This window comes from Zootoca vivipara, chromosome 11 (genome assembly GCF_965207765.1).
Source record: "Zootoca vivipara chromosome 11, rZooViv2.hap1.1, whole genome shotgun sequence".
Classification (NCBI taxonomy): Eukaryota; Metazoa; Chordata; class Lepidosauria; order Squamata; family Lacertidae; genus Zootoca; species Zootoca vivipara.
In genome coordinates, this window is record NC_142594.1 from 7,985,269 (window position 1) to 8,012,974 (window position 27,706).

The 27,706-nt window shown below is 45.4% G+C and overlaps 1 protein-coding gene and 1 long non-coding RNA gene across 3 annotated transcripts in view; one reads left to right on the top strand and one right to left on the bottom strand.

The window, feature by feature from the left end:
* The first annotated feature begins 1,043 nt into the window (after positions 1 to 1,043).
* On the top strand, positions 1,044 to 5,611 carry LOC148684197 (uncharacterized). Its single transcript, XR_015946268.1, has 3 exons — positions 1,044 to 1,172; positions 4,775 to 4,896; positions 5,474 to 5,611. It is a non-coding gene; the product is annotated as an uncharacterized LOC148684197 (long non-coding RNA).
* A 4,926-nt stretch (positions 5,612 to 10,537) lies between these two features.
* ITPRID1 (ITPR interacting domain containing 1) overlaps positions 10,538 to 27,706 on the bottom strand; it is a 44,006-nt gene continuing 26,837 nt past the window's right edge. Inside the window, exons 9-14 of one of the 2 annotated variants that reach the window (XM_035129550.3) lie at positions 24,411 to 24,493; positions 21,232 to 22,653; positions 15,984 to 16,111; positions 14,942 to 15,053; positions 12,955 to 13,308; positions 10,538 to 12,750 (exon numbers count right to left, since the gene is read on the bottom strand). In XM_035129550.3, the coding sequence (XP_034985441.3) occupies positions 12,694 to 12,750; positions 12,955 to 13,308; positions 14,942 to 15,053; positions 15,984 to 16,111; positions 21,232 to 22,653; positions 24,411 to 24,493 (2,156 nt within the window). In that variant the 3' untranslated portion in view covers positions 10,538 to 12,693. Of the gene's footprint in view, positions 13,309 to 14,941; positions 15,054 to 15,983; positions 16,112 to 21,231; positions 22,654 to 24,410; positions 24,494 to 27,706 lie in introns of both variants that reach the window. The other variant, XM_088653440.1, reaches the window with a different exon arrangement.

The window sequence follows — 27,706 nt, forward strand, 5'->3', positions numbered from 1 at the left end:
ATTCCTGCCCCAGATTCTCTCTGGATGATCAGGAGAAGCTTGACATTCACATTCACTACAGCCTCCAGCTAGGGGTCCAGAGCAATGTCTGCTACAACAGCACAGGTTCAGTTTTAGATGCTGCTGCTTGGTAACATAGGCAAGGTGCTTGTGCTGATGTGAATAACATGCTCCCTCACCCCTCTTGAGTGATTTAAACTTGCCTGAAGGGGTATGTCCAGGGTGTGGTCAATGAGTCCTTGAAAGAAGTGGTGATTTGACCACCCCTAAGAAGCTCACCATGGATCCATCATTCTAGGACAACTACAGTGGTTCATTGGTTTTCAAATGTCTCGGAAGTCGAACGTTTTGGTTTTCAAACACCAAAAACCCAGAAGTAACTGCTTTGGTTTTTGAATGCTTTTTGGAAGTCTTCCGGAATGGATTACAGTTGTACCTTGGTTTTTTAACAGAATGCGTTCCAGAAGTCTGTTCGACTTCCGAAATGTTTGGAAACCAAGCCATGGCTTCCGATTGGCTTCTGATTGTGCAGAAACAGCTGGCTTCCAAAACAACATTCGAAAACCAGAACACTCACTTCCGGGTTTCGATAAGGAGCCGAAATGTACAAGGACTAAGGTGTTCAACAACCAAGGTATAACTGTACGTTTGAAAACTGAGGTACCGCTGTACTGCCCAGTTGCAATTACCTCTTCTTTGGGGAAGAGGACTGGAAGAGTTATGGTGTGACAGTACCAAGTCCTCTTGCATGAAACCAACTATTTTGGCCCATTCCAATTATGGGAGTTGTAGTCCAACAGTCCCTGAAAGACCAGTTTCCCCACTCCTGTGTTAGCTGTAAGTTTGCACCATTATTGTGTTCAGTTTATATTTTAGGTGGGTAGGTTATCTTCTTGAACTATGTTGCTCTGCACTCCCAGCCTTTGGAGGTGGATGAATATGAATGAACGAACTCTGTTTAGCGCCATAGAGGTGGACTTTAAAAAAATAACAGCGAGCTCAGATGTGTGCATGAGCTATTCAAGCCCATGGTGTTTTTATTTCTGTATCCACATGCCCGACGCTGCCTTGAAGCGGTCCTTTGCAGGATGACACCACTTCTGCTGAACATAATGCAACGATTCAGGGAAGCTGTTGTCTTAATACAGGCATAAGCATTGTGCTGCACAAAGGTAATTATATAGAGAGGGGTGCAGATGCATCTCATGAAAATTCCAGGTTAAATTGCCATTATAATATTTCAAGAAGTCTCCCAAATTGTGTTGCTGCCTCAAGAGCCTCTCTCGCCTGCAGTTTTAATTAAATGTATACTCATTGACACATCAAGAAGCTGGGTGGAGAACAATGGTCATGATTTCGTAGCCAGAGGTTTCACAAAGCCCTTTGAAAACTGGCATTTTGCTTGGTAACATTCAAAAAGATTTTTTTAAAAAAAATCAAATCAAATCAAAGGAGGCTATTGAGTGTTGAGTCGTGACCCCGCTCCCACATCTGCGCAAGAGGCTATAGAAAGGGAAATAGTGAAGAGCTCTGTTTTCATTACATAACAATCAGACAAAGCCGGATAGGCTTAATTAAACTTCCATATTTAGAAGAAGGCTACCTGATTTCCATTTGCTGGAGATAAACGATGAGAGATGACTATCTCCACTTTGCTCTGCCTGTTGGGCCTGCTGAAGGAAAGAGTGTGCTGATCTAGATATGAACCTGCACAGGCAATTCTTTAAAAGTTCTGTGATAGTAGAACCTAAGGGACAAATGATATAATAGAATAATGGAAGAGTCGGCAAGGACCACAAGAATCATCTAGTCCACCGCGCCCCCCCCCCTGCAATGGAGATACATTGTGCCCCACATGGGGCTCGAACCCATGACCCTGTGATTAAGAGTCTCATGCTCTACCGAGCTAGCACAGCGGTCAAATCCTCATAAATCGGGTCCTCCCTAAACAGAGGGCACGGGTTGTAGCGGGACCCCTCAATCAGGCCTAGTGCTGTGGGTGGGATCATTGGAGCAGCCACAACACCCTATTGGTGGTCCCTCGAACCAGGGAGCAATTGGGCTAGCGGGACGCCGTCAAAGCAGTTCAAGGGACCAGTACTTAAGCGTTGCACGTGGCCCTGAGCTTCCTCTTTCGGGCTTCAGTGCATCAGAAGACCCGCCCACCTCTGCCTATATTTAGGGATTGTGCTTGACCTTGCTATGCCGTCGTGTGTCGCCAGTCATTGGGACAGGGGCACGGCAGGAATTTCCCCCACTTGGCTGATTGGCTGGTACCACTTGGGTTTCGCCTGCCGCGTAGCAAATCGTCACAACTTGAAAGGTTGCGGATAGTTCTTGTTGATAGAGGTGGCAGGATGTCCAGCCATCCCTATGCATTGTGTATTCCTTTAAGAAGGAATCCAAGGACTCATGGTTGGTCTTCCCCATGCGGGGTTGTGCCCTGAGCCTGAGTTCAGGGCTCATCTGGATGGAGGAGTAGCAGTGACATTTAGGGACCAAGCCTTTAGTGTCGCAGGCCCTGCCCTGTGACACAGCCACATGAGCCCAATGGGAAGGGAAATAAATAAAGCCTGCTGGTCCCACCCCCATCTTCTGTGTATTAAGGCTAATATAGAATCATAGGACTGTAGAGTTGAAAGGGACCCTGAGGGCCACCCAGTCCAACCTCCTGCAATGCATAGCTGCCAAGTACCCTGTTTTCCCCGGGAAACCCCCGTTTTTACTTACCTTTTCCCGGTGGTCCCCCGTATCACTTCGTCTCCTGATTTTCTCCGTTATTTTCTCCTGCTGGCGGCCATTTTTTTTCTTTCCGATTTGCCCTTCTATGGGCACAAAAATGGCCGCCGCCAGCTTCAAAAGTCGCATCTACGCATGTCCGGAAGTGCATAGACGCGACTTCCGGTGTTGTCGTCGGCCATTTTGGGTGCCCATAGATGGGCGGAGCGACACCGGAAGTTGCGTCAACACACTTCCTGACATGCATACAAGCGAATTTCGAAGCCGGCGGCGGCCACACGGCTGCCGGTCCCGGATTCTGCAGTCCGGGACTTGGAAGGTAAGCTGCAATGCAGGAATTGTTTGTGTGCACCCTTTTTTTGCTCAAACCCTTCCTCTGGAGCAACCACACTCACACAAAAAGGGAGGTTTGTGATAAGTACAGGCCAAATGAGGTGTGGTGTGAGATTGCATGAATGATATTAGTTTGCTCGGTGCCAGATTTACGTATAAGCTAAACAAGCTATAGCTTAGGGCCCCATTCTCTTGGAGGCCGGCCAAAAAATTAAAGGAAAAAAAAACCCCTCGATGTACATGTCCAAAATATAAGATAAAAAACAAATAAAATAAAACCTACATACAGCAACAGTGTTTTGTGTTGTGTAGGCTCCTATGATGTAAGTAATGGGCCCCACCTTTATTTCACTATTAATATACTTCTTAATTGTATTTCAGTTCAACAATTATTTTGATAAAATGCATATTTTGTTATGTGAAATGGCTTTAGATACCTATTAGGTCCATAAATTACCATATAGCATATATTCAACACAAAAAAAGCGGCAATTTGTTGTTGAAAAAGGACAGCTGGACCTATAAAGGGCCCCATTACCTTCAGTAGCTTAGGGCCTCATCAAACCTAAATCCGGCCCTGAGTGTGCTTTTTTCCTTTCCTTTTTATAAGTAAAAAGCAGCTCCTTTTGGCACTGATGGAGGAATTCACGCTGGTGCAAATAGCAGCTATAGAGGGGAAATTTCCATCACGACAACAACAGAGTGGAGGAAACCTTTCCTTCTAATGGATGTGGTCCTGCTTCCTCTCAGGATTGTCTGAAGCTGCTGTTTAATGGCACCCACACAAATAATGTCACATCTGCATGGGATCCAGTTCTGCTGCTTTGCACTAGTACAAAATCTGCTTCTTAGTACCTGTTGGAATATATTTATATACATATACCACGTTTCCCTTTAAAATGTGGCTTTGGGGCATGCAAATGAGCAGGTGACATCCAGATGCTGGCCACAAAGCAGGATGCTGGGGTTACAACTCCCTCAAGGCCACCACAGAGAAAGAAATCTGAAAGAGCAACCCCCAGGGAGAGGCAGTTTCAGAAAGTGACTCCGTGAATCCAGTATTAATGTTTCCCACTATGAAGTGTCCAGATGCTGTTCCTTTAAAGTTCAGCTGCTCATCTAAGATGAAACAGTGCTTTTCTCGTCCTCTGCAGAATAATCCCCAGTGAGACTTGGCAGGCCTTGGGGCTTCCTTTCCATCCCGTAGTCTTTGCATCATACACTTGATAGCAACTCTGTGCATTTATGTGGGGCTTTAGGAGTCTTTTTGGGTTGTTTACCTCTCTCTCCAGGATTGCAATAATAATCAGTTTCATCCGTCGTTTTATCACTGATGCCGCCTAAGAATGACAGAGTACCTGACAGAAACCGCCGCCCAAGCTCAGTCCAAAATTCAGCACAGGGGAGACGACCTAGGAAGTGGTCGGTGATGCAGGCAGGGGAAATAATGTGTATTTGTTTTGATTACATACACTAAAGCTTAGTTCCTAAGATTGCAATCAACAGAAGGTGCAATAATCAATGTCAGGAGACAGCTTAATGACTAGGAAGCACATTGACGGACAAAATGAATCTTATTTCAAACACCTGGATTTTTTCCTTTCTCTCGCCACCTGCCATCTTATCAGAATATCTAAAATAGAATGATAATATGGCCAACACAAACTCTTTTTATTTTTCATCTACCTGTTTATAATCATAGCGTGAAGATGCAATCTGACATCCTCTTGACGTTGACTTGGTGACAACACGAGGCGGTAATTGATTTTCCACATCCTTGGAGCTTTTAGTATCTTGTCCTTGGAAATGGCCACAACTTTACTGGTAAGTTTTTATACACAGCTCACTTCCCATGATGTTTAATTTAATCAGCGGTTACACATCTGTTTCCATTTGTTTTAACAAAGTATGATCTACAACATAACAGATATGAACTGATATTGAATATAAGCTATTCCTGTGTGTCTTTCAGGTTAGTCTAATAAAAACTGAAGACTAGGAAAAATGCAAGCTGTGGAAATGATAAGATATGGAGCTTACACCTTGGAGTTTATAGGATAAGCTCTTCTTCAAAGGAAGCATGCAACAAGTAGAAATGCTCGTCGATATTGTGGGGTTATGTTTAGAGAAAGAAAGAACATTTAGAGGACTTTAAGAAGAGCATGACTAGATTTTCTAAAACATCCATCTGCTTATGCTGCAGGTTGCAAAGTTAAAGTGATCCAAAACATCTCTAGTATTTTTCGTACGCAGTCCAAACCTGGCTGTAGGCCTCAGGGTGACCCAAAAGATGTTCAGAGCTCTGCTCGCCCCAATCAGAGTTCTTTCACCCACAATTCTTCTTGCTCCATTCTCAGCTGTGTTTCCTCTGCCCCACACCTCTTGACTTTCTGTATTTCAGAGTGATGGGCGGCCCAAGATATTTTGCTGCCCAAGGCAAAGGAAAATCTGGTGTCCCCACCTCAAATTCCTCATACAGGAACAGGCTGGATTGACTGCTGAATCTCACTTCATTACTGCTGATGGAACCTTGTCACTCACCACAGAGCATTGCATGGCCTTCTGCCATTCGCTAAATTACAGGACCCTACTCAGCGCTATCATATTGGTGTTTGACTTCAAGTGCTCTGCTCTCCTTTACTGTGAGTGAAATTTGCCACGCGGTTTTGCCCAGTTTTAGGGCAGTAGATTAGCTACCAACGTAACTATGCTTGATGTTGTGTGGAATTAACAGCCATATTGCCCCAATCCAATGACAGATCTCTGGCACATCCATTTTTCTCCACAGGAACCTGCTGTGGGTGGCGTCTAGTGTTGCAAACTGGCAGATTCATAGGGCGCCCCTATTTGAGAGAGAGGCAGGGGAGACATATCCAAAGTACCCTTCTGCCTAGAGATATATGCAAAATATTAGCACCATTTTGTTAACTTGGCTTCCTTGTAATTATTTTTATCAGAATCATTCATTAGTGAAAGCCTGCATTCTGAAGTACTGTACTGTAGTATTGAGAAGTATAGTTTGACATACAATCAGCCATTAACTCAGATTCTGGTGCAGAGAGAAGGGGAGGGGAGGGAGACCCTCCAAATCAGGGGCTAGCAAACTATGGCCCGTGGGCCGAATCCAGCCCAATTGCCTGGATCCGGCCCAAAGGCCCGCGAACGGTTCTGCAATCGCCACTTGGATTGGCACAATCACCATTCCCCCCCATTTTTGGGGCACCATTTTTTGCAAACCCCCCCCTGGACTACATCTCCCAGCATGCTCTGAGGTTGCTCAGACTTCTGTGATGCTGGCCAATCCAAAGCCTTAGCAACCTCAGGCCTCCCCTCCATTGGCCAGTTTGACGCCAGCCAGCGCCCAATGGCGACCCTTCCTGAGACTCGCTGCTCCAATCGGGGTGAGGTGTAGGGCAGGGTGCCTTGTTGACATCTAGGTCCGAGAAGGAAGGAGGATAAGCAAAGGGGCAGGAAGAAGCAGGAGCAGAGAGCCTGCCAGGAGGGAGGAGGAGGAGGAAAAGGAGGAGGAGGACTATTCTGTGCTGCTCGGCGGTGGCACATTAGCAATGGTCATGGACACCTCAGGGTAGGGGCCCTTCCGGGCAGGGTGGCTGCGGCCCCTCCATACAAGCTGAGACCCAGCACCGGCAGGGCACCCCCTCCCCAGCCCAGCCCAGCCTGCTCCATCTGAATGCTCTGAGTGGAGGTATCTCAGCCACTCTGTCTCCGAGGGAGGGAGGGAGGGAGGGAGGGAGGGAGGGAGGGAAGGAGGGAGGGAAGGAAGGAAGGAAGGAAGGAAGGAAGGAAGGAAGGAAGGAAGGAAGGAAGGAAGGAAGGAAGGAAGGAAGGAAGGAAGGTGTGCCACAAGTTCTGAGGGACAGTGAGCTGGCATCCTGCAGAAAAGGTTTGCTGACCCCTGCTCCAGATTGTGTGCATAGGTGGTATACTAAATTACTGTGCCAATTATTTGGTCATATAACTGATCTGGGAGGAAGTGACTCTGGTGTTAATCCTAAATGGAAACCAGGAACAGAAGGACAATTCTGTGAACCGCCCTGAGACCTCTGGGTATAGGGCGCTATATAAATTCTAATTCTAATTCTAATGATGATGATGATGATGTATGTGTTGTTAAATCACAGCAAGCACAATGCTGTCTATGAGGATGGGGAAAGAAGTGGACAAGCTGTGATTCTGAAGTGGACATGTGCAGAAGTGGACCAATGCAACGATTTGGGATTGTGGGATCTGTTCATTGCCAGATTCGTACTCTTTTGTGGGGTGGCATATGCTGCAGTTTGAGGGCTGCCTTACAAAGTAATTTCATCTGCCTAAGGGTGGCTCTCCTTCATGGATCACTGCCTTGTCGTGGTGAAGGGGCTTGAATAACTCAGAGAAGCTATGAGCTATGCCGTGCAGGGCCACACAAGATGGACAGGTCATAGTGAAGAGTTTTGACTAAATGTGATCTACCTGGAGCAGGAACTGGCAAGCCACCCCAGTATCCCTGCCAAGAAAACTCCATGGACAAAGACAACAGGCATATAAAAGTTATGACGCTGGAAGATGAGCCCCTCAGGTCGGAAGGCGACCAACATGCTACTGAGGAAGAGCGGAGGACAAGTACAAGTAGATTCAGAGCTGATGAAGCGGCTGGGCCAAAGCCGAAAGGACGCTCAGTTGCAGATATGCCTGGAAGCGAAAGGAAAGTCCAATGCTGTAAAGAAAAATATTGCATAGGAACCTGGAATGTAAGAACCATGAACCTTGGTAAGCTGGATGTGGTCAAAAATGAGATGGCAAGAATAAATATTGACATCCTGGGCATCAGTGAACTAAAATTGATGGACATGGGCGAATTCATTTCGGATGAACATCATACCTACTACTGTGGGCAAGAATCCCATAAAAGAAATGGAGTGGCCCTCATAGTCAACAACAGAGTGGCGAAAGCTGTACTGGGATGCAATCTCAAAAATGACAGAATGATCTCGATACAAATCCAAGGCAGACCTTTTAACATCACAGTAATCCAAGTTTATGCATGCACCGGTGCTGAAGAAACTGAAATTCACCAATTCTATGAAGACTTACAACAACTTCTAGAAATGACACCAAAGAAGGATGTTCTTCTCATTATAGGGGATTGGAATGCTAAAGTAGGGAGTCAAGAGATAAAAGGAACAACTGGCAAGTTTGGCCTTGGAGTTCAAAACAAAGCAGGGCAAAGGCTAATAGAGTTCTGTCTAGAGAACAAGCTGGTCATCACAAACACTCTTTTCCAACAACACAAGAGACAACTCTACACATGGACATCACCAGATGGGCAGCATCGAAATCAGCCCATCTCTGCAGCCAAAGAAGCTCTATACAGTCAGCAAAAACAAGACCTGGAGCTGACTGTGGCTCAGATCATCAGCTTCTTATAGCAAAAATTCCAGCGTAAACTGAAGAAAGTAGGAAAAAAACACTGGGCAGTAAGGCACAATCGAAATCTAAAAAACTCTGCACATTGATGTTTCAGGGTGCAAAAGAAGGGCTTTGCACCTTGACCGGCAGAGAAACCGTGCGCCTTACACCCCTCCTGGACAACAGCCGCCCTCCCGCAACTCCTGAGCCTGCCCCATCAGTCAAAACAAAGGGGGAAGGGGGAAGGGAATCTGTACCGCCGGACGTCCCCGGTTTCCCTTCAGCAGTGGCAGCGGCAGTGGCAGTCAGCAGCCTGGAGCCAGCCAGAGCCAACTGCGCTACCAGGCTGGCTCTGGGCCGCTGCCACGTTTCCTGGGGACAGATTTTCAAATCTGGGGCAATTCTGGGAACAGAATTTGTCCGGGGACAGATTTGCAAATCCGGGGACTGTCCCCGGGAACCAGGGACATCTGGTAACCCTATGCTACACTCAATATGCCAGCAAGTTTGGAAAACTCAGCAGTGGCCAGAGGATTGGAGTCTACCTCCCAATCCCAAAGAAGGGCAGTGCCAAAGAAAGCTCCAACTACCGCACAATTGCGCTCATTTCACACGCTAGCAAGGTTATGCTTAAAATTCTACAAGGCAGGCTTAAGCAGTATGTGGACCGAGAACTCCCAGAAGTGCAAGCTGGATTTCGAAGGGACAGAGGAACCAGAGACCAAACTGCAAACATGCACTGGATTATGGAGAAAGCTAGAGAGTTCCAAAAAAAATCTACTTCTGCTTCATTGACTACGCAAAAGCATTTGACTGTGTCAACCACAGCAAACGATGACAAGTTCTTAAAGAAATGGGAGTGCCTGATCACCTCATCTGTCTCCTGAGAAATCTCTATGTGGAGCAAGAAGCTACAGTTAGAACTGGATATGGAATAACTGATTGGTTCAAAATTGGGAAAGGAGTATGACAAGGCTGTATATTGTCTCCCTGCTTATTTAACTTATATGCAGAATTCATCATGCGAAAGGCTGGACTGGATGAATCCCAAGCCAGAATTAAGATTGCCGGAAGAAATATCAACAACTTCAGATATGAAGATGAGACAACCTTGATGGCAGAAAGTGAGGAGGAATTAAAAGAACCTTTTAATGAGGGTGAAAGAGGAGAGCGCAAAATATGGTCTGAAACGCAACCTCAAAAAAACTAAGATCATGGCCACTGGTCCCAGCACCTCCTGGCAAATAGAAGGGGAAGAAATGGAGACAGTGAGAGATTTTACTTTCTTGGGTTCCATGATCACTGCAGATGGTGACAGCAGTCACAAAATTAAAAGACGCCTGCTTTTTGGGAGAAAAGCAATGACAAACCTAGACAGCATCTTAAAAAGTAGAGGCATTACCTTGCCGACAAAGGTCCATATAGTTAAACTATGGTTTTCCCAGTAGGAATGTATGGTGTATGTAGTGATGTATGGAAGTGAGAGCTGGACCATAAAGAAGGATGATCGCCAAAAAATTGATGCTTTTGAATGTTGGTGCGGGAGGAGACTCTTGAGCAGGTATCCCCAAACTTCGGCCCTCCAGATGTTTTGGACTACAATTCCCATCTTCCCCGACCACTGGTCCTGTTAGCGAGGGATCATGGGAGTTGTAGGCCAAAACATCTGGAGGGCCGCAGTTTGGGGATGCCTGCTCTTGAGAGTCCCATGGACTGCAAGAAGATCAAACTTATCCATTCTGAAGGAAATCAGCCCTGAGTGCTCACTGGAAGGACAGATCCTGAAGCTGAGGCTCCAATATTTGGGCCACCTCATGAGAAGAGAAGACTCCCAGGAAAAGACCCTGATGTTGGGAAAGATGGAGGGCACAAGGAGAAGGGGACGACAGAGGACGAGATGGTTGGACAGTGTTCTCGAAGCTACCAACATGAGTTTGACCAAACTGCGGGAGGCAGTGGAAGACAGGAGTGCCTGGCGTGCTCTGGTCCATGGGGTCACAAAGTGTCGGACACGACTAAACGACTAAACAACAACAAGAAGAGTGGCTAGCTTGCTACATTTTACAGGTTTTATGTACATTTATGTTGTATTCAGTCCCCTTGAACATAAAAATACATAAAATTGAACACAGTATCCGTAAAAATTCCCTGTGAGGGCAGCAGCATATCAAAGACTCGTCGTTCCCAGGGGGAATTGCTACATTGATTTCAACATTTGGCAGAAAGCGCCCTGCCCACTAGCTAGTCACTCTTAGGCAGACAAAATGACTTTTTAAAAACAGCAACAGAAGGCAGACAGGGAGCCCCCAGGCTGCCTCAGAAGCACTCAGACCATCTTGCAAGTGTCCCCCCCTTGATTTTTCTTCTTAAAATTTATGTCAAAAAATAAAAATATGTACAGCTTTTCAAAGACATACAGTGGAACCTCGGTTTAGGAACACCTTGGTTTATGAATTTTCGGTTTACGAACGCCGCGGACCCATCTGGAATGGATTAATTCATTTTCCATTACTTTCAATGGGAAAGTTCGCTTCACTTTATGAACGCTTCAGTTTATGAACAGACTTCCGGAACCAATTACACCCATGCTTCAGTTTATGAACGCTTCAGTTTAAGTACTCCGCGGACCCATCTGGAACGGATTAATCCACTTTCCATTACTTTCAATGGGAAAGTTCGCTTCAGTTTATGAACGCTTCAGTTTAAGTACCCTGCGGACCATCTGGAACAGATTAATCCACTTTCCATTACTTTCAATGGGAAAGTTCGCTTCAGTTTATGAACGCTTCAGTTTATGAACAGACTTCCGGAACCAATTGTGTTCATAAACCGAGGTACCACTGTATCTGGATTTGTCAGGCAGGATATCCTGTGAGAAACCTGCCAAAGGCAGATTTTGTTCTTGTGTTCATCCCTAGCCATGTAGTTCAACATAGTGGAACCTTGGTTTCCAAACGTCTCTGTTGACAAACATTTCGGAAGTTGAACGCCGGAAACCCAGAAGTAAAATGCTTCCACTTTCGAATGTGCCTCAGAAGTCAAACTTCCGAGGCAGCTTCTGCATTGAGTTTTCTGTATTAATTTTTTCCATTTTGAGGCTTCCGTATTGAGTTTTCGGTTTTCAAACATTTCAGAAGTCAAACGGTCTTCCGGAACGGATTATGTTCGAAAACCGAGATTCCACTGTATAAGATATTGGGAAACTGCAAAGAAAGGCCAACACATTTGATTTCAAACTTTTCTAAATGAGAGGAAGCAGAAGGGGAGTCTCAAGATTTTGAGAAAGTAAAAGGCGAAAGATTTATACAATCTCGCCATGTTTAGTGCACATATAATTATGTATTTTTTAACTTTCAATAAAGATGCGTGGGGGAAAATATTTTGAGAAAGCAGAATATGTATTAGTTCCAAATTAAAGCACACAGAGATTTAGGCAAGGTCATGCATCTCTTTTTCTTTTCTTTTCTTTTTACTGGGTTTGATTATTAGGCCAGGATAATTTCAAAATGTTAAACTAAAAAAAAGGGCCAAATCTAGACATTTTTTTCCCTCCTGAAGAACCCACAAAACACATTCCTGAAGTAAAACAAAAGTTAATATTCCAAGCATATACTGTAGAAATAACAGCCCTCATTAAGAAGCAAATTTCTGGTGTCACAGCTGTGAGAAGAGTTCTCTTCTCTCTGTTATTTTGAATACCTACCAAGAGGTGGTGCCTCATAGCTGGAAATCAAATGTACAAATACAGCCTTCCCTATTGGAGGAAACCACAAAATGGTTAACTATCCAGGTTCCCGTTGTTCCTGGAACTAGTCCTATATGAAAGTGAGTTAAGGATTCCCATAAGCACTTGGTTGGGCACTGTGGGAACAAGACGCTGGACTAGGGCGGGCCCTTGGTCTGATCCAGCAAGGCCCGTATTAAAGACCACAAAATCTTCAATAACAAAACAGCAATCTAGATACTGCCTTCCATGAATCTCTTACAGTGACTTCTTCGGCACTCGCCTCTCGCCTCTTATCCGCAATAGCTCTGAAATCCAAAACTGTCCTCCAGGGCTTTCCCCAGTATACATCTCTATTCGATATGCTCTCTTGCAAAAAGCATTTTGAACATTTATGGGAAATCCTCTCCAATCCTGTGAGGTGCTTCGAAAGATCCTCTTGTAGGAGAACATCCCGGCGTGGCAAAGAAAGGGAGAATTGCCCCGCCTCAGTCTTTTCCTTCTGCTGCGTCGTTACTGAAAGAATTTCGGAAAGATTTCTTCAGCTGACAGAGAAAACAGAGAAATAAGAAGAGTTAAGGGCGAACCAATCACAAAAAATGTAGCCTGTACACTGAAAGCTGTGCAACACCATGCAAGATGGTTCCTACTTGACAAGGAACTTGAGTGCTTCCTCTGCCCACCCTCAAAGGCCCTGGAGAAGAGAGGTTCCACCCCTGGTAGGAACCAGAATGCCACTTGATTCTTACATTCTGTATGAAGGCCTTGAAGTCTAACTTTTGACTTTTGACTTCTTTTTTACTGGTGTGAAGTTCCTTGGGGTCCGACGCAGAATTGGTCTTGCCGGTTGCGAGAGCAGCTGATGCCTTCAGTTCCGTTTGTCTGACTAAAGAGCTGGAGGGGCTTGATGGGACTGTTGCACTCCTACCCGGAGGCCTGTGGTGGATATTATTGGAATACCCAGCTCTGGAAAAGAAATCGTCAGCAGCATCTGGAAGAGTACTGTGAGCGTGCCCGTTTTTAGGCTCTCTTTCTTCCGTCTGATCGGGGATTCCAAGTTCTGAGCACAGATTGGACTGTTTGCCTAACAGCTGATTCAGCTGCTGCAAAGAAAACATAGATGTATGTGACACAGAGATACCATATTTTTCCGTGTATTAGACGAGGTTTTTTGACTCAAAAAGTGTGTCAAAAAACTGGGGTCATCCAATACATGGATAGTGGCATTGGGGGGGGGGGAGAGAAGCGGCTCGCAGTGGCGAACGGTGCCATTTGGCTGCCCTGGGCGGCACCCCCTGTGGGCGGGTCATCTCTCTGCAGCGCGCATGTGTCGTGACGTCACGACGCACGTGCCAGGACAAGCCCAGATGGACTGCGCATGTCCGCACATGTCCGTCCGGGTTGGCGCTGCTGCTCTGCTCAGCCGGCACGCTCTTAAGCAGAGCGCGCTACAGAGTGGGTTGCTGCCGGGCGGCGGCGGCAAACCACAAGCAAGCCACAGAGAGGTTTGCTCACTGTTTGCTGGTGCCACCACTGCCTGGCACAACCCGCTCCATAGCACGCTCTGCTTCTTCCTGCTCGGGAGGAGGAGGCGAGGGGCAGGGTGAAGGCCACCAAAGTGGAGCTAGGGGCGGCCTTCACCCCTCCTTTTGCCCCCCGCCAAAGTGGAGCTAGGGGCGCCCTTCACCCCTCCCTTGCTACGTGCCTGGCAGCTCACCCGCCCGCCCGCCCACCAGTTGGTGGGACCACAACTTCCTTCAATGCCGCAGCGAGCGGGAAACAATCTAGGGAGTGTTTCCTGCCTGCAGCTGCGTGGGGGGGGGGAGAAGCTCAACAACTTTGGGCCATCTCCCCTCATTTTCTTAAAATTGAGTCTTCAAAGATAGGGGGGTCTTATACATGGGGGCGTCTTACAGATGGAAAAATACGATGTATTGATTTAAGAGAGAGGGAGAGGTGGACCACTCAGTAGTAAACAATAACGATGATGCTCAGATATAACATTAAACTAGGGCTGCCATATGTCTAGAAAATCCTGGCCTTCGCCAGGCTTTTGATCCCCAAAATGGCGTCCTGGCAGAATGTTTAATGTCCACTTTAAATGTCCAGGAAAGCCTGTATGTAAGGCAACCCATGTTGTAAATGGGGTTATTTTTGCTGATTTTCTCCCATTGCTCTGTCCCAGCTCCTGTCAACCTAGCAGTTCGAAACACGCCAGTGCAAGTAGATAAATAGGCACCACTGTGGCGGGAAGGTAAATGGTGTTTCAGTGTGCTCTGTTCCATGTCACGGTGTTACATTGGTTTAGTCCTGCTGGCCCCATGACCTGGAAAGCTGCCTGTGGACAAACGCTGGCTCCCTCGGCCTGAAAGCGAGATGAGCGCCACAACTCCAGTCGCCTTTGACTGGTTCTTTACCTTTTTACTTTTACCTTCTCTTACAATGGCAATGGTGCCCACTTGAGAGGTGCCGGAACTGAGTTCTGGTGAGTTCCAGCTGAAAAAAGCCCTGCTTTCTACCATGTTTATATGTGGTGCTCCTATACGAGGCAAATCCTAATTTCCCTCACACAGCAGGGTTCATGAGGCCTAGCTGGTTGCTAGTCCCTTGTCTGACCAAAACGCTTTGGCCGCTTGAGTTACGTGGCCTTAAATCCTTTAGGAAAAGAGGCCTGTGATTTGTGTCCAGAAGACTCCAGGAGGCCAGTGCAGATGCTGAAGAGCTCTGGTTACGTACCATTAGAATTCCCTCCCTAACCTGGCGAGCTTGATCCTGCAGCTGCCCTTCCAGTTCAGCGACCTCTTGGCGAACAGCTTGCCGCAAGACCTGCAACTGTCTTCTTTCCTCTCTGTGGTAGACGGCAGGGGGACAAGGCAAAAGACAGAAAGGCAACCCTCAGCGAGGCCTCCGCTTCCCTTCATATCATCAAAACATATTACAAAGACAATCACGTCCAAGTTTAATTACATTCACACCTGGACACAATTCATTTCCTATACTTGGCAACACAGTGGGTCAATACTCTTGTTCATAAGACTGAATTAAAGCTGGAACACGATAATTGAGTAAATTAAATTCATAGCTAATGTTAACCATGGGATTCAGTTCTCTCTCTCTCTCTCTCTCTCCATAGCTGCCAAGTCTCCTGCTAAAAATGCGGGATCAGCAGCAGCGGGGCAACTTCCGGTGCCGGCGCCGCCCGATTTCCGGTGCCCATACATGGGTAGTGCGGCACCAGAAGTCACTTCTACGCATGTCCAGACATGCGTAGAAGCGACTTCGGTGCCGCGCCGCTGCTGGAGCCTCCCTGGCAGGTAGGAAATCCGGGGGATTTATGGGATTTTTTTCCAATCCAGGCTGCCAGCGGGAAACGGTTTAAAATACGGGGGTTTCCCGCAAAAAAAACTGGAGACTTGGCAGCTATCTCTTTCTCTCTCCCTCTGCTAGTCTTTTAAGATCAAGCTGGTGCATTAATTCATTTACAGATCATGCTTATTATTTAACCACAGCCTATTTGCCATTGCAGCAAGGGTAATTATTAGATTTCCCTCACTGCAGATGTTGCACAGCTGTACGAAATGCGACGGCAGGTCTGTCAGGTGGGAGAAAATTGCCCTGCATGCAATTTATGCCATTGTCATGGTTGTTTTGTTTGGAGAGCACTCTGAAGTTTAAATGGCATGTACTGCACCATTTTTAAGCGAAGCCCTTCTGTGTATAGTAAGATGCATTGTGTGTGTTTGTGTGCTTTTGGTGGTGTAAAATGCAGCCACATTACCGTTCCTCAGCTGACATTGCACTGGAAAAGAGAGCCTCCTGCTCCATCATGTGCTGCTCAATCTCATCCAGCCGTTCTCGAAACCTCTGGCACGAATTCCTCATGACTTCGATTTCATGGACTGTGCACTAAACGTAAGATCAAGAAGAGGCAACAATTCAACATATAGCCACACCTGTTATAGGTAGACAGGCCGACCTGTTTGGCAGTTTCAACCACTCAAGAAACTACACACACCTTACGGGTAGGAAGGAGCATCCTGAGAAGCTCAAGTACTAAATGGAACATCTATGGTTATGAATGCATGCACACATTCAGATTTCTACACATACACATGTAACCTTATATAAACCTAAACAGATACAGTGGTACCTCGACACACGAATGACTCGACTTCCGAAGGTTTCGACTTCCAAAGTCGGCAAATCCGGAAATCTTGTCACCGCACGCGCGTTCTGCACCTGTGCAGAAGCGGCGCACACAGTCCGCGCAAAATTGCACTTCACGCATGCGCAGAATGGGTGCTTCGACAACCGAAGACCTCGACTTATGAAGAGCGCTGCAGAACGGATCGTCTTCGTAAGTCGAGGTACCACTGTATCTGTGTCTCTTCACAGACATTCACCAGTTTTACCAAAGGCCACCTTTTCCTATACTACTTCTCTGGTACATGTGTCAAGGGCAGTGCCGAATTTACATACTGTATAAGCTAAACAAGCTATAGCTTAGGGCCCCACTCTCTTGCCCCCCCCCCCAAAAAAAAATAAAGGGAAAAAACCCCTGGATGTACATTTCCAAAATATAGGATAAAAGCAAATAAAATAAAACCTACATACAGCAACAGTGTTTTGTGTTGTGTAGGCTCCTATGATGTAAGTAATGGGCCCCGCCTGCCAGCCTGCTCCCTAAAATATCACATATAAAGGGCTCCATTACCTTCAGTAGCTTAGGGCCTCATCAAACCTAAATCCGGCCCTGGTCAAGGGAATGTAAGATCCTGAGGTCGCATGCTCACATCTCAAAGCTAGGAACATATGGACAGAGGAATCTCTTTCTGGTTTTGTTTTTAAGCCATATAAGATAATGATTTAATAGAATGAAGAGTGAAACAGGAGTAGAATCATAGAAGCATTGAGTTGGATGGGACCATGAGGGTCATCTAGCCCAACCCCCTTCAATGCAGAATTGCTTTACCCAATGTGGGGATCAAACCCATGACCCTGGAATTAAGAATCTCATGCTCTACCAACAGAGCTATTTAATCTGATCGATTCTTCTCTTTTCCTCCAAGAGTAGATCTTGGTACAGTGCTGCCTTGTCAGGCCATTGCATTATCATTTAGGTTTCCTCAGGGGAAAACCTTTTCTATCAGTCATCACAAGAAAGAATACTGTCCATGCAGTTCAAAAGGGCTTAGTCAGTTTTGAGCGAGTTAATGAAACATTGCCATCTAGTGGGCATTTGCAAGTGGCGGAACATTCCAAAAAATTGTAACATGGCCGGGGTGGCGAAGATGTCACAAAAAGCATCTCAATGTTGTGAACCCCATTTCCTCCTTACTGATAGTTATTGTTCACATTCAAACCACTAGGGATTAAGGCCCCTGTAGCAAATCCACCCAATTAATACCACCAATTAATGTGGTGGCTCCACTCCCACTAACTGCCCCCAATTAATTATGGTGCACCCACCTCACGGTACACCAATTACACAAGTTTCTGCAATTTACCACAGCTTATCCAGTGGGGGGACTTGTATGAGGGAAAACTTGATGATTAGAGTCTCAGGCACAAAATAATCAAACAAACAGAAGAAGTTTTATTAAACAAAAATGGTTTATGAAACAAAGTGGGTGAGGAAATGCGTTCTTTCAGGTAGAAGTTAACTTGTTTACTTTAATTAACTCTAAGATGTTTCAGGCTTGAACACACCACTATAGGTACAGTTCCTCTTAAATTTCAGTTACTAAAAATTAGGTGTCACGCTTCAGGTGGTAGGTGTTCAGGTGTCCAGAATTTATGGTAAAATGCTCAACTCAGTTTCTGTCACTTAGATATTACAGTTAAATATTTTCAACACCATACCACTTCCTTTCGCAGCTTACCGTATTTTTCGCTCCATGAGATGCACTTTTTTCCTCCTAGAAAGTAAGAGGAGATGTCTGTGCGTCTTATGGAGCAAATGCATGGTCCCTGGAGCCAAATTGCCCAGGGGCGAAAAGCAGATCGTGCTTTTTAAAAGAAAGTGCTAAAGGCTAACAAGAGGAAAGGAGGGTGTTTAAACAAACCCGCTCAGCAGCTGATTGCAAGAGATCAGGGAGGGAGATAAGAGACCTAGCGCCCTTCCCGGCCCCGGCCCCTTGCCCAGGCCTCCATTGTTGTGTTTCCCCAGCTGACATGTGACTGGCTGATTAGATTATCTGTCTGGAAACTGTAGAAATGGCTCCCTTTCCTTTCCTAAAGAAGCTGCAGAACTGTGAGCTGATCTCCCCAAAAAATGGGGCTTTCCCCCTTTGCAAAAGAAGCTGCACAACAGTGAGCCGATTCCCAAAAAACAGGGCTTTCCCCCTTTCCTCCTCTAAAAATTCGGTGCGTCTTTTGGTCAGGTGCATTTTATGGAGCAAAAAATACGGTAATACTTTGGTTCATGAGCGAGTGGCACATCTCTGCAGTGACCCACTCTCTTAACCATCCCACAACTAAGGTATTCCAAATGGTATAACAGACCCAGGGGGTCCCCTCACCCCTTGTGACTGGGTTGGGAGTCTTCATTACCTAGAAGAACTCTCCCCTCCTGGCTAGACTGAGACCCAGGGAGCCTGAATTCCTACAGGACCTACCTCTCCTGGCTCAAACTCAGCCCTCCCAGGACCCTCCTGTCTGCATACTTTCTCCAGACCCTCAACCTGGTCTCCCTATCCAAGCTGCAAGGCTCAGTCCCAGTGTGGGGTACTCAGAACCAGTTCTCCTTATCTCACTCCCTAACTCCCAACTCCAATCAAACCCTCTCTCTTAACCTGAACCTTAGCCGTATCTCACAACCAAATCCTATCTCTCATCTTAAATTCGGCCCCATCTGGCTCTCTCCCTGGGAAACTGCTCCTTTTGTCCCCCCCCCCTCTTCTTCTTTTTTGGCAATCACTCATAGCCGAGTAAGACTGTCTTCCATAAACACAGTTTTAACAATGGGTCCGTAATTGACTGTGGAGGCCAACTCTGGATCCACACATCCTTCCACAGTGGAGACATTGGTTTCCACACGGGAGTTGATCATGGTGTGGATTTGCCAAGCATGCCTTCCTCTTAGCACATTTCTCCCTTGCGTCCTGAGAGTTTCTTCAAAGCCCATGACACCTTTGGTAAGGGCTGTTCTCCAACTGGAGCGCTCACAGGCCAGTGTTTCCCAGTTGTCAGTGTTTATACTACATTTTTAAAGATTTGCCTTGAGACAGTCTTTAAACCTCTTTTGTTGACCACTTTTGTTGGGGTCACCACCTAGTGGTCGTAAAAGACAATTGAACTTTGGAACATGGAATATACGTCCTGAACGCAGAACTGCCATCATTGCATGTTTTAACATCGATATTGCAGCACTTCAAGAGACTCGAAAAGCAGGCGAGGGACAACTGAAGGAAGAAAAAGGAGGCTACACATTCTTCTGGAAAGGTCTATCTGAACAAGAACATTGAATACATGGGGTAGGCTTCGCTATCAAAAACGACCTTGTGAAGCTCCTGTCAGAAGTCCCTACCGGCATTAATGAGCGACTCTCAACCCTTCAAATAAAGCTCTCCAAAAACCAACAGGCTACTATTATAAGCGCTTAATGCACCAACACTGGATGCCGATGAAGACATTAAAGAAATTTTTTACTCTCGGCTGGATACTGTCCTATCAGAGACACCTAAGGAAGATAAAATTATCCTCCTGGGTGATTTTAATGTAAGAGTTGGGCGAGATTTCGATCTGCGGCCTGGGACTATTGGGAAAGAAGGAGTTGGCAACAGCAACCAGAACGGAATCTTACTTTTGACGATATGTGCAGCACACACCCTTGTTATTACCAACACACTCTTTCGACAGAAAAATAAATTTAAAACTTCATGGAGGCATCCTCGGCCAAACCACTGGCACCTTAGACTGTTCATTCCCCTTCTGTGGCTAGCTGACTCCATAGCCCATCTGCGAGAGGCTTCAGCACTCTGGTGGAATTTCAGAGTGGACTGCATCACCAGACTCTGGTCTGGATCTGCTTTCCGTCACAGCCTCATTAGCTACAACCTTGTGCTTCAAATACAAAGAAATCAATGATTTAGACCCTCCTTGAAGCATGATGTAAAACATGGAACAGGCAGCACTGGCAAAAATGTCATGTAAACGGGTCTCCTTCCTTTATGTAGGGATGCATGCCTTTTATGCATACCTTTTCCTGGAGGCCCTGGCCCTGTGCAGATGGCTATTCTGTGTTTATTGCATGTACAGAAAGGGGAACAGGATCACACACGGTGCTCCCACTGGCAGCCTCTGAGTGTTCAGCCATATCTCTGAAAAGAACCGAGGTGTTCAGAGGTTTGGCCAAGTGGGGCGAGATCCTGGTTCTGTCTCCACACGTTTTGTATATATAAAATCCATGTCTGAATAGGCCCACAGACATTGTGATTAGACATGCCACTCAGACATATTCATTCCCCTCATTAGAAGTATCAGAAGGGCAAGGATGGGCAAGTGAAGCCAGGTAAGAATCTCAAGTTAAAATGTCAGGTAGGAAGTGATGTGAAAAGTCAGTGTTTTTCCCCTGGAGATGGTCAGAGTTTACAGTCTTGGACTAGCTAGGCATATTGTCTGTCCTTGTGTAAGACAGCTTCCTAATATACTGTTTAAAACCCCTGTATTGATTAATAGCAACCTCATACCCGACATAGCTGAGGAGTTTTATGGAAGCAAAGTATCAATGCTGTTTTGAAACCAGTGGTTAAAATCAAGGCAGTTTTGAAAGGTTCAGTCTACCATCTTGATTCAAAATGGCACCCAATTATACACAAACATAGATGAAAACCTGCTGCTTGGTCTCAAGAACCATCTTGTAAAATTTGGTTATGATCCTGGTGTCCAAATGCATGGCAAGCAGATGAACAACTTTCCAAAAATATATAGCAGATTTTACTTGAACACAGGTTTCATGGGCTGAACCAGCAGAACACTTGCCGGGTAGGCAACCCTAATCGCAGCCCACTGAGTTATATACTCACCGAGGAAATATTTCTCATTGCTGTGTCCTGCAATAGCTTGAGAGTTTTCAGAAGCTGCAGTTCGATGGTGGCATGAGATGAGCAGCAGGCCACTGGATGTCTGCATGAAGGAGCTAAGGGAAAAGGCCACAACAAACAGCAGTGATGGGAGCACAAAGGGTAGCAGGGACCTCTATGCTGGGCACACCAGGCATTGAAAGGCTCCAGGCAGTAAGATCTGTATTTCCCATAAAGTCCTGTATCCAGAGATGCAGACTTCACAAGATGTCCATGCCCATGAAACAAAGGGAGACTCTGAGACAGAGGGAGAGCTGCTCTCTTTCTGTGGCTCCTGTCAGTCTGAATAGAAGCTTCTCTCACTTGCTTCTCATCCTCTTTTGGCACACCGGGTACTGATGCAATTTGAGGCTCATCCTTGGATGCGAAATCCAGATATTGACCTTTTACAGCAGCTTCACCCAGTGAGAAGCTCCGCAGCGTTGACATAAGTCTGGAAGGCATCTGAACAGTGACAGATTTTAAAAGGCTAGTATGTGTTTTAGCACCAGTTCCTTCTTCGCCCAGTTCCATACCTGTTGACAATGTGTCCGAGGCGCTAATGTCTCCCTCTTTGAAGCAGTGAGGGGAAAGGCTAGAATCATGAAGAGGGCTTCTCAAGATGGCATTGATCTCTGGTTGTGCAGCCACCATGTCATGCTCAGTTTTGGGCGCTCCAGATATATCCAAAGATCTAACCGCCCCATTTATATCAGTCTCCCGACACCCGCTTGCGACATCCTCCACAACAAGGGAGTCCGACTTTCTACAACCCTTCACAGAGTACTTTCCTTCCACACATTCTGCAATACTTCCGGGAAGACCTTCTTCACACCCGTCTCTCGTTTCCTCCCCTTCAGTCAAACATTCTTCATTTCCTCTTGTATCTTCACTGATTTGGTGGCCACTGAGGTCAATGGCAGTCACACAGCTTCCCTCTGGGAGAGCAGAACTTTGGTGCCTTTCACTAGAAGAGGAGAGGCCGTTCCTATCTAAAGGGCTATCATCACCCGGATTTGTATTGTCAGTATGACAAGGTTGTGAAGTGCAACCCTGTACACAACTATCTTCTCTCTTCTGTTGTCCTTGCAACTCCTTCTCCTCCATACCCTGTAGGGTTTCTTCAGCTGCGCTTTCAAACGGACCACTGCAAGTCTCACACATATCATCTTCTTCATTTATGGAATAAAATATCTCCTCTCCCTGAAAAGTGTGTTCTCTGCTGAGGCTGGGCAAGAATACAGCATTGCTACCGTCTGCTTTCGATATGCTAGCACCGGGCAGAAGATCCTGGCTAGTCAGAGTTGAATCTTTCCTCTGTCGCAGGAATGCTTGACAGTCATTGGAACTGCAGCTAAGTCTCAAATTACCAGGCAGAGACAAGCCCTGGAAGAAAAATAATATCACTTTAACATTACTATGGAGTGAATCTGGTGTAAGGCCAGATGAAGAGAAACCACTAAGAGCTAAGTTCAATTAGGTTGCAATTCTATATCCACTTACTTGGGAGTAATCCTCACTTCAACTCAGTGTTCTTCTGAGGAGACATATACAGTGGTACATCGACTTACGAACGACTCGACAACCGAATTTTTCAACTTACGAATGGGGCTAATGGCCGCGCGCCTATGAATGTCTCGACATCCGAAAGGAAACCGTGGCGGTTTTAGATAGGGATTTTTCAACTTACAAACTTTTAGATAGGGTTGCTTCGACTTACAAATTTTCCCGTTTCCAATGCATTCCTATGGGAAATCGCGTTTCCAATGGCGTTTTTCGACTTACGAATTTTTCGACCTACGAAGGTGCCTTTGGAACGGATTAAATTCCTAAGTTGAGGCACCACTGTATAGGATTCTGCTGTTTAGTCTGAATCCAACCCATTGTTTTCAGCACAATTGCTTACTTTAGCTTTTTGCGAGTTCTTTTTTTTTTAAGTGTACGAAACTGTACAAAATTGTCTGTATGAGGGGAGTATGCACAAAAATGCATATATGAAAACAGCATACAAAATGGCAAAATGTATGGGGAAATTGTTTGGGGAAAACTGTATATAGTAGGCAAAATTGCACACAGTGATGTGTGTCTGTCAAGAGACATATGTACTAAAATTCTGCTGATTTTTATTTTTATTTTTTTAAAAAATTCACAACCAGATGTGAGAATGCTGGTAAATTGAACTTAAAATTGTGGAAATGGGAAACAAATTGACAGATTCATGTATCCCTACTCCCAGCCTCTCACAAACAGTAGAAGGCCAGTGGAACTGGAAGGCTTTGGCCTATTCTTCTAATCACACAACCCTGTACCTGCTTATTCAGAAGTAAGCTCCACTGTGTTTAATGGGGCGTACCTCCTAGGGTGTTTAGGACTCCAGCCTGGAAGTAAGCTCCACTGGAATAAGTTAGACTTATTTCTGAGTCCATGTAGAATCATAGAATCATGCAGCTGGAGGGATCCTGAGGGTCATCTAGTACAACCCCCTGAAATGCAGGAATGCAGTGAGTCCCATTGAGCTTATGGGCTGACTGCTGAGTAAACATGTTTAGGATTGTATTGTGTGTGTGTTGCAGTTGGCACATGCCTTCAGCTGCGAAGAAGAATCTCGCTAGGAAAATTAGCATGGGCACCGCTAACATATCTGAAATGTAGGCTTACAGGGGTCAGCAAACTTTTTCAGCAGGGGGCCAGTCCACTATCCCTCAGACTTTGTGGGGGGGGGGCAGACTATATTTTGGGGAAGAAAATGAACGAATTCCTATGCCCCACAAATAACCCAGATGCATTTTAAATAAAAGGACACATTCTACTCGTGTAATAACATGCTGATTCCTGGACCATCTGTGGGCTGGATTTAGAAGGCGATTGGGCCGGATCCAGCCCTCGGGCCTTAGTTTGCCTACCCATGGCTTAGAACTTCTCAGTATACCGTACAAGGAAAAACGTCCAGGCAGGCACTTTTATCAGTCAGAAAATAGCCGCTGAAAATTCCTGCAATTGAGAAGTGATATATTTCGCATGGACATCCAAAACTGGATTTAGCATGTCAACAAGGAAGCCCACATCACAATCAGCAGAACACCCTTGTTCCAAATTACAATGTGATCCTTTTTTTAGGTTTAGGCTTCTCGGTCCCCACTCACCTGGAGAGGTAAAGGCTCTGAAGGATCTTCCAGAAATCCACTGCTGTCAGACTGGCAACTGTTTGTTCTTGTCACTATCACATCTATAATTAGAAAAATAAAGGTGAGAAGGAAAGTAATTGAAATGACGACTGGAGAGTTTTATTTCAGCCTTTATTTCAGGTGGTTTCAGCATCTGCTGCTCTTGACAGCCAAGTGAGCGAGCGAGAGAGTGAGAGGTTCTCTGTTATTTATTTTAGTTCTAAAGTTGGAGCATATTAGCTTGGGGATGTCCATGGGCAATCACTAGAGGGTGTTCCATTGTTTGTCCCTCACACCAGATAGGAATGGAGGAGGACCAGCCTGAAGAAAGAGGGAGATAATAAGGGAAGGAGGACTCTGCCTGCTCACGGCTCTCCCTCAATGCATAGCTTGAGAAAAAGCCTATACCTAAGTACAAACTGATTGTGCCTAGGCTCCGTCCAAGCAATCAGGGATACTGCCCAAAGTGTGCTTATGAATATGCAGTTTGTATGCAACCAGACTCTCCAATGGCTATGCATGTAGGAGGAAGGCAGGTCGTGTGCTCATGTATTCTTCCAGAGGTGCCGGGGGGGGGGGCACATTTCTGCAGATTCATCCCACAATGCTGCTACAATGGTTAAAAGTCCAACATCATACAGGTGAGACCTGTTATTCATAGCACCTCCTTACCTTGCAGTTGTTGATCCAGTGTCATTGCCTAGTCAGATTGGCCTCATCCCAGTAGGTGCTGGGCCTTTATTTTTTAAAACATTGTTTTTATTTATTCAATTTGTAAAGGTAAAGGGGCCCCTGACCATCAGGTCCAGTCGTGTCCGACTCTGGGGTTGCGGCGCTCATCTTGCTCTATAGGCCGAGGGAGCCGGCGTTTGTCCGCAGACAGCTTCCGGGTCATGTGGCCAGCATGACAAAGCTGCTTCTGGCGAACCAGAGCAGCGCACGGAAACGCCGTTTACCTTCCCGCCGGAGCGGTCCCTATTTATCTACTTGCACTTTGATGTGCTTTCGAACTGCTAGGTGGGCAGGAGCTGGAACCGAGCAACGGGAGTTCACCCCATTGCAGGGATTCGAACCGCCGACTTCTGATCAGCAAGCCCTAGGCTCAGTGGTTTAACCCACAGCGCCACCTGGGTCCCATTTGTACACCACCATTTATCCAAAGACCCCAGGGTGGCGCACAACATGAAGAGCACAATTCGTGCAGCAATGTTTTAAATGTTAAAGGAGTGACCCCATAGAAGAGTGGTACCCTCACTGCTGCTGTATTCATAAAGGACACTTCTGCCAGACCAGAATAGGCTGCACAAACACACGGTGCCCTGCAGCTTTTAAACAATAGGTGCCATCACTAGACTAAAGCTGGGCAACCCTGGACCATCTGGAGCCTGGAGGTAGAAGTGCAGGGGACCACACATGCTATTCACCACCACCGACTCTTCTTCAATTGTGACGTTCCATTTGAAGCTTCCCATTTTTCAAAAAACCACACATTGATCTTGCTAAGAATTCATTCTGCTGTTGTGTTCTGTGGCTCTGCTTCAGGTTTATTATTAATTCCAGATGTCCAAAGGCCACAGCAGCAAAGGGAAATACAGTTATGTAACTTTTTTGTTATAGGGCATAAGGAAGGCTGTAAAAGCAAAGATCACGATAGTGACACTAGTAAATTGCCTGCTAATTTTAACTGCTGCTGCTGTTATATACCACTAAATTGCAAAGCTATGGCAAAGCTCAAAGGAGGACACACACCTTTATTCTAAAAACAAAATTTACTGTAAAAATAGGGCCCAAGGTGTTTCAAACAACAGACATTTTTTCATCAAGGAACTTTTGGGCTGCAATCCTATGCATATTTACATGAGAGTAGCCTCACTGAATTCTGAGGGACTTACTTCTGAGTAGATGCACATGCAGTTGTGCCACACATTTCAGGGAGAACGGTTCAGCTCTCCTTCTCACAGTCTCATTGGGAAATTAGTAATCCTGGTAGAAAATTGCCCTACCTGTTTATATTCAGATGTAAACCTATTTTTTGAATATAATAAGCACCTTGCTTCTGACGAGATGCTTGAGATTTAAAGCCTTACAGAGTTGGCTTTTCCTCAGCAAAATCATATTCCCCAAAAGATCAGCAGAATTTCTCTGACATATAGGAGATACAAAACTATTTAGGCCATACTAGTCTACCAAATTCAACAGACCAAGGAAATCAATGGTACGGAGCGATTTAAAAACCTTAACTTCAAACCTTAAAATGACCAGTAGGTGGCAGCAGCAGACAAACCTCCAGTGTAAAACTTGAAATACGTGAACACTCAGATAAACTCTTTTACAATGCCTGTGTTCCTATTGACTGTAGGAATAGCAATGGAACAAAAAAAATTAAAGACTAAGGCTGCAATCAGATCCATGCATATTTAAGAGCAAAACTCATTGAGCTTGGCTAGATTCACTTCTGAAAAAAAACATTTTATTTCTTTATTTATAAAAGTATCTATATACCACTAAATTGCAAAACATATTAAGGTGGAAGACAATGTACTCAGTGTGTGTTATCATGGACTGGTGAAGGAACTGACACACCACAGTAGATAGTGTGGTGTATTTGGCTTCTCTCATTTTCTCCTTTTCCCAATCTTCAATTCAGTTCACAATGATTTGTAAATTTCCTCTTGAAAATTTCTCAACGTTCTAGTGCAAATTTCTCCTTGCCAACACAGTTTTGAACGCAGGTGTGGCTGACAATCTTTGTGAGCAATTTCCCCTAACAGAATGCATTTTTGAATACCGTTTTCTAATATATGAATTTTAATGCAACTATTTCCCTAACCTATGCATGTTTGTACAAATCGTTTTCTTGGAGGATTGCATCGCAAAATTCAGCGATTTGTGAGCTTTGAAGTTCTAGTTTGGAAGTGTGGATTAGGTAGTTTTGCATTAAAATGTGAACAAAATAGAACTTCCCCTCTATCCCTAACATGGAGGAAAAGTTCAGTGAAGAGCATGCCTGGAACAATGAACTACAGAGCATATGATTCAACCTAGGCATTAAAGTGGCTTAGACCAACTAACATCAAATTAATGTAGCCCAGGGGATTTTATATCCAACTGCTCCAGTTTTGTTTCTTCACTACTATTCTTTGTAATAATGCCAAAATGACATTTTGCAAAGCTCTGAAATATGTGGAACTTCCAAATGTCAAAATTTGGTATTTGTTGTCGAGATCCAGTCTAAAAATTCAGCACTGGGATTCTGGAATAGAAATTAGACATTA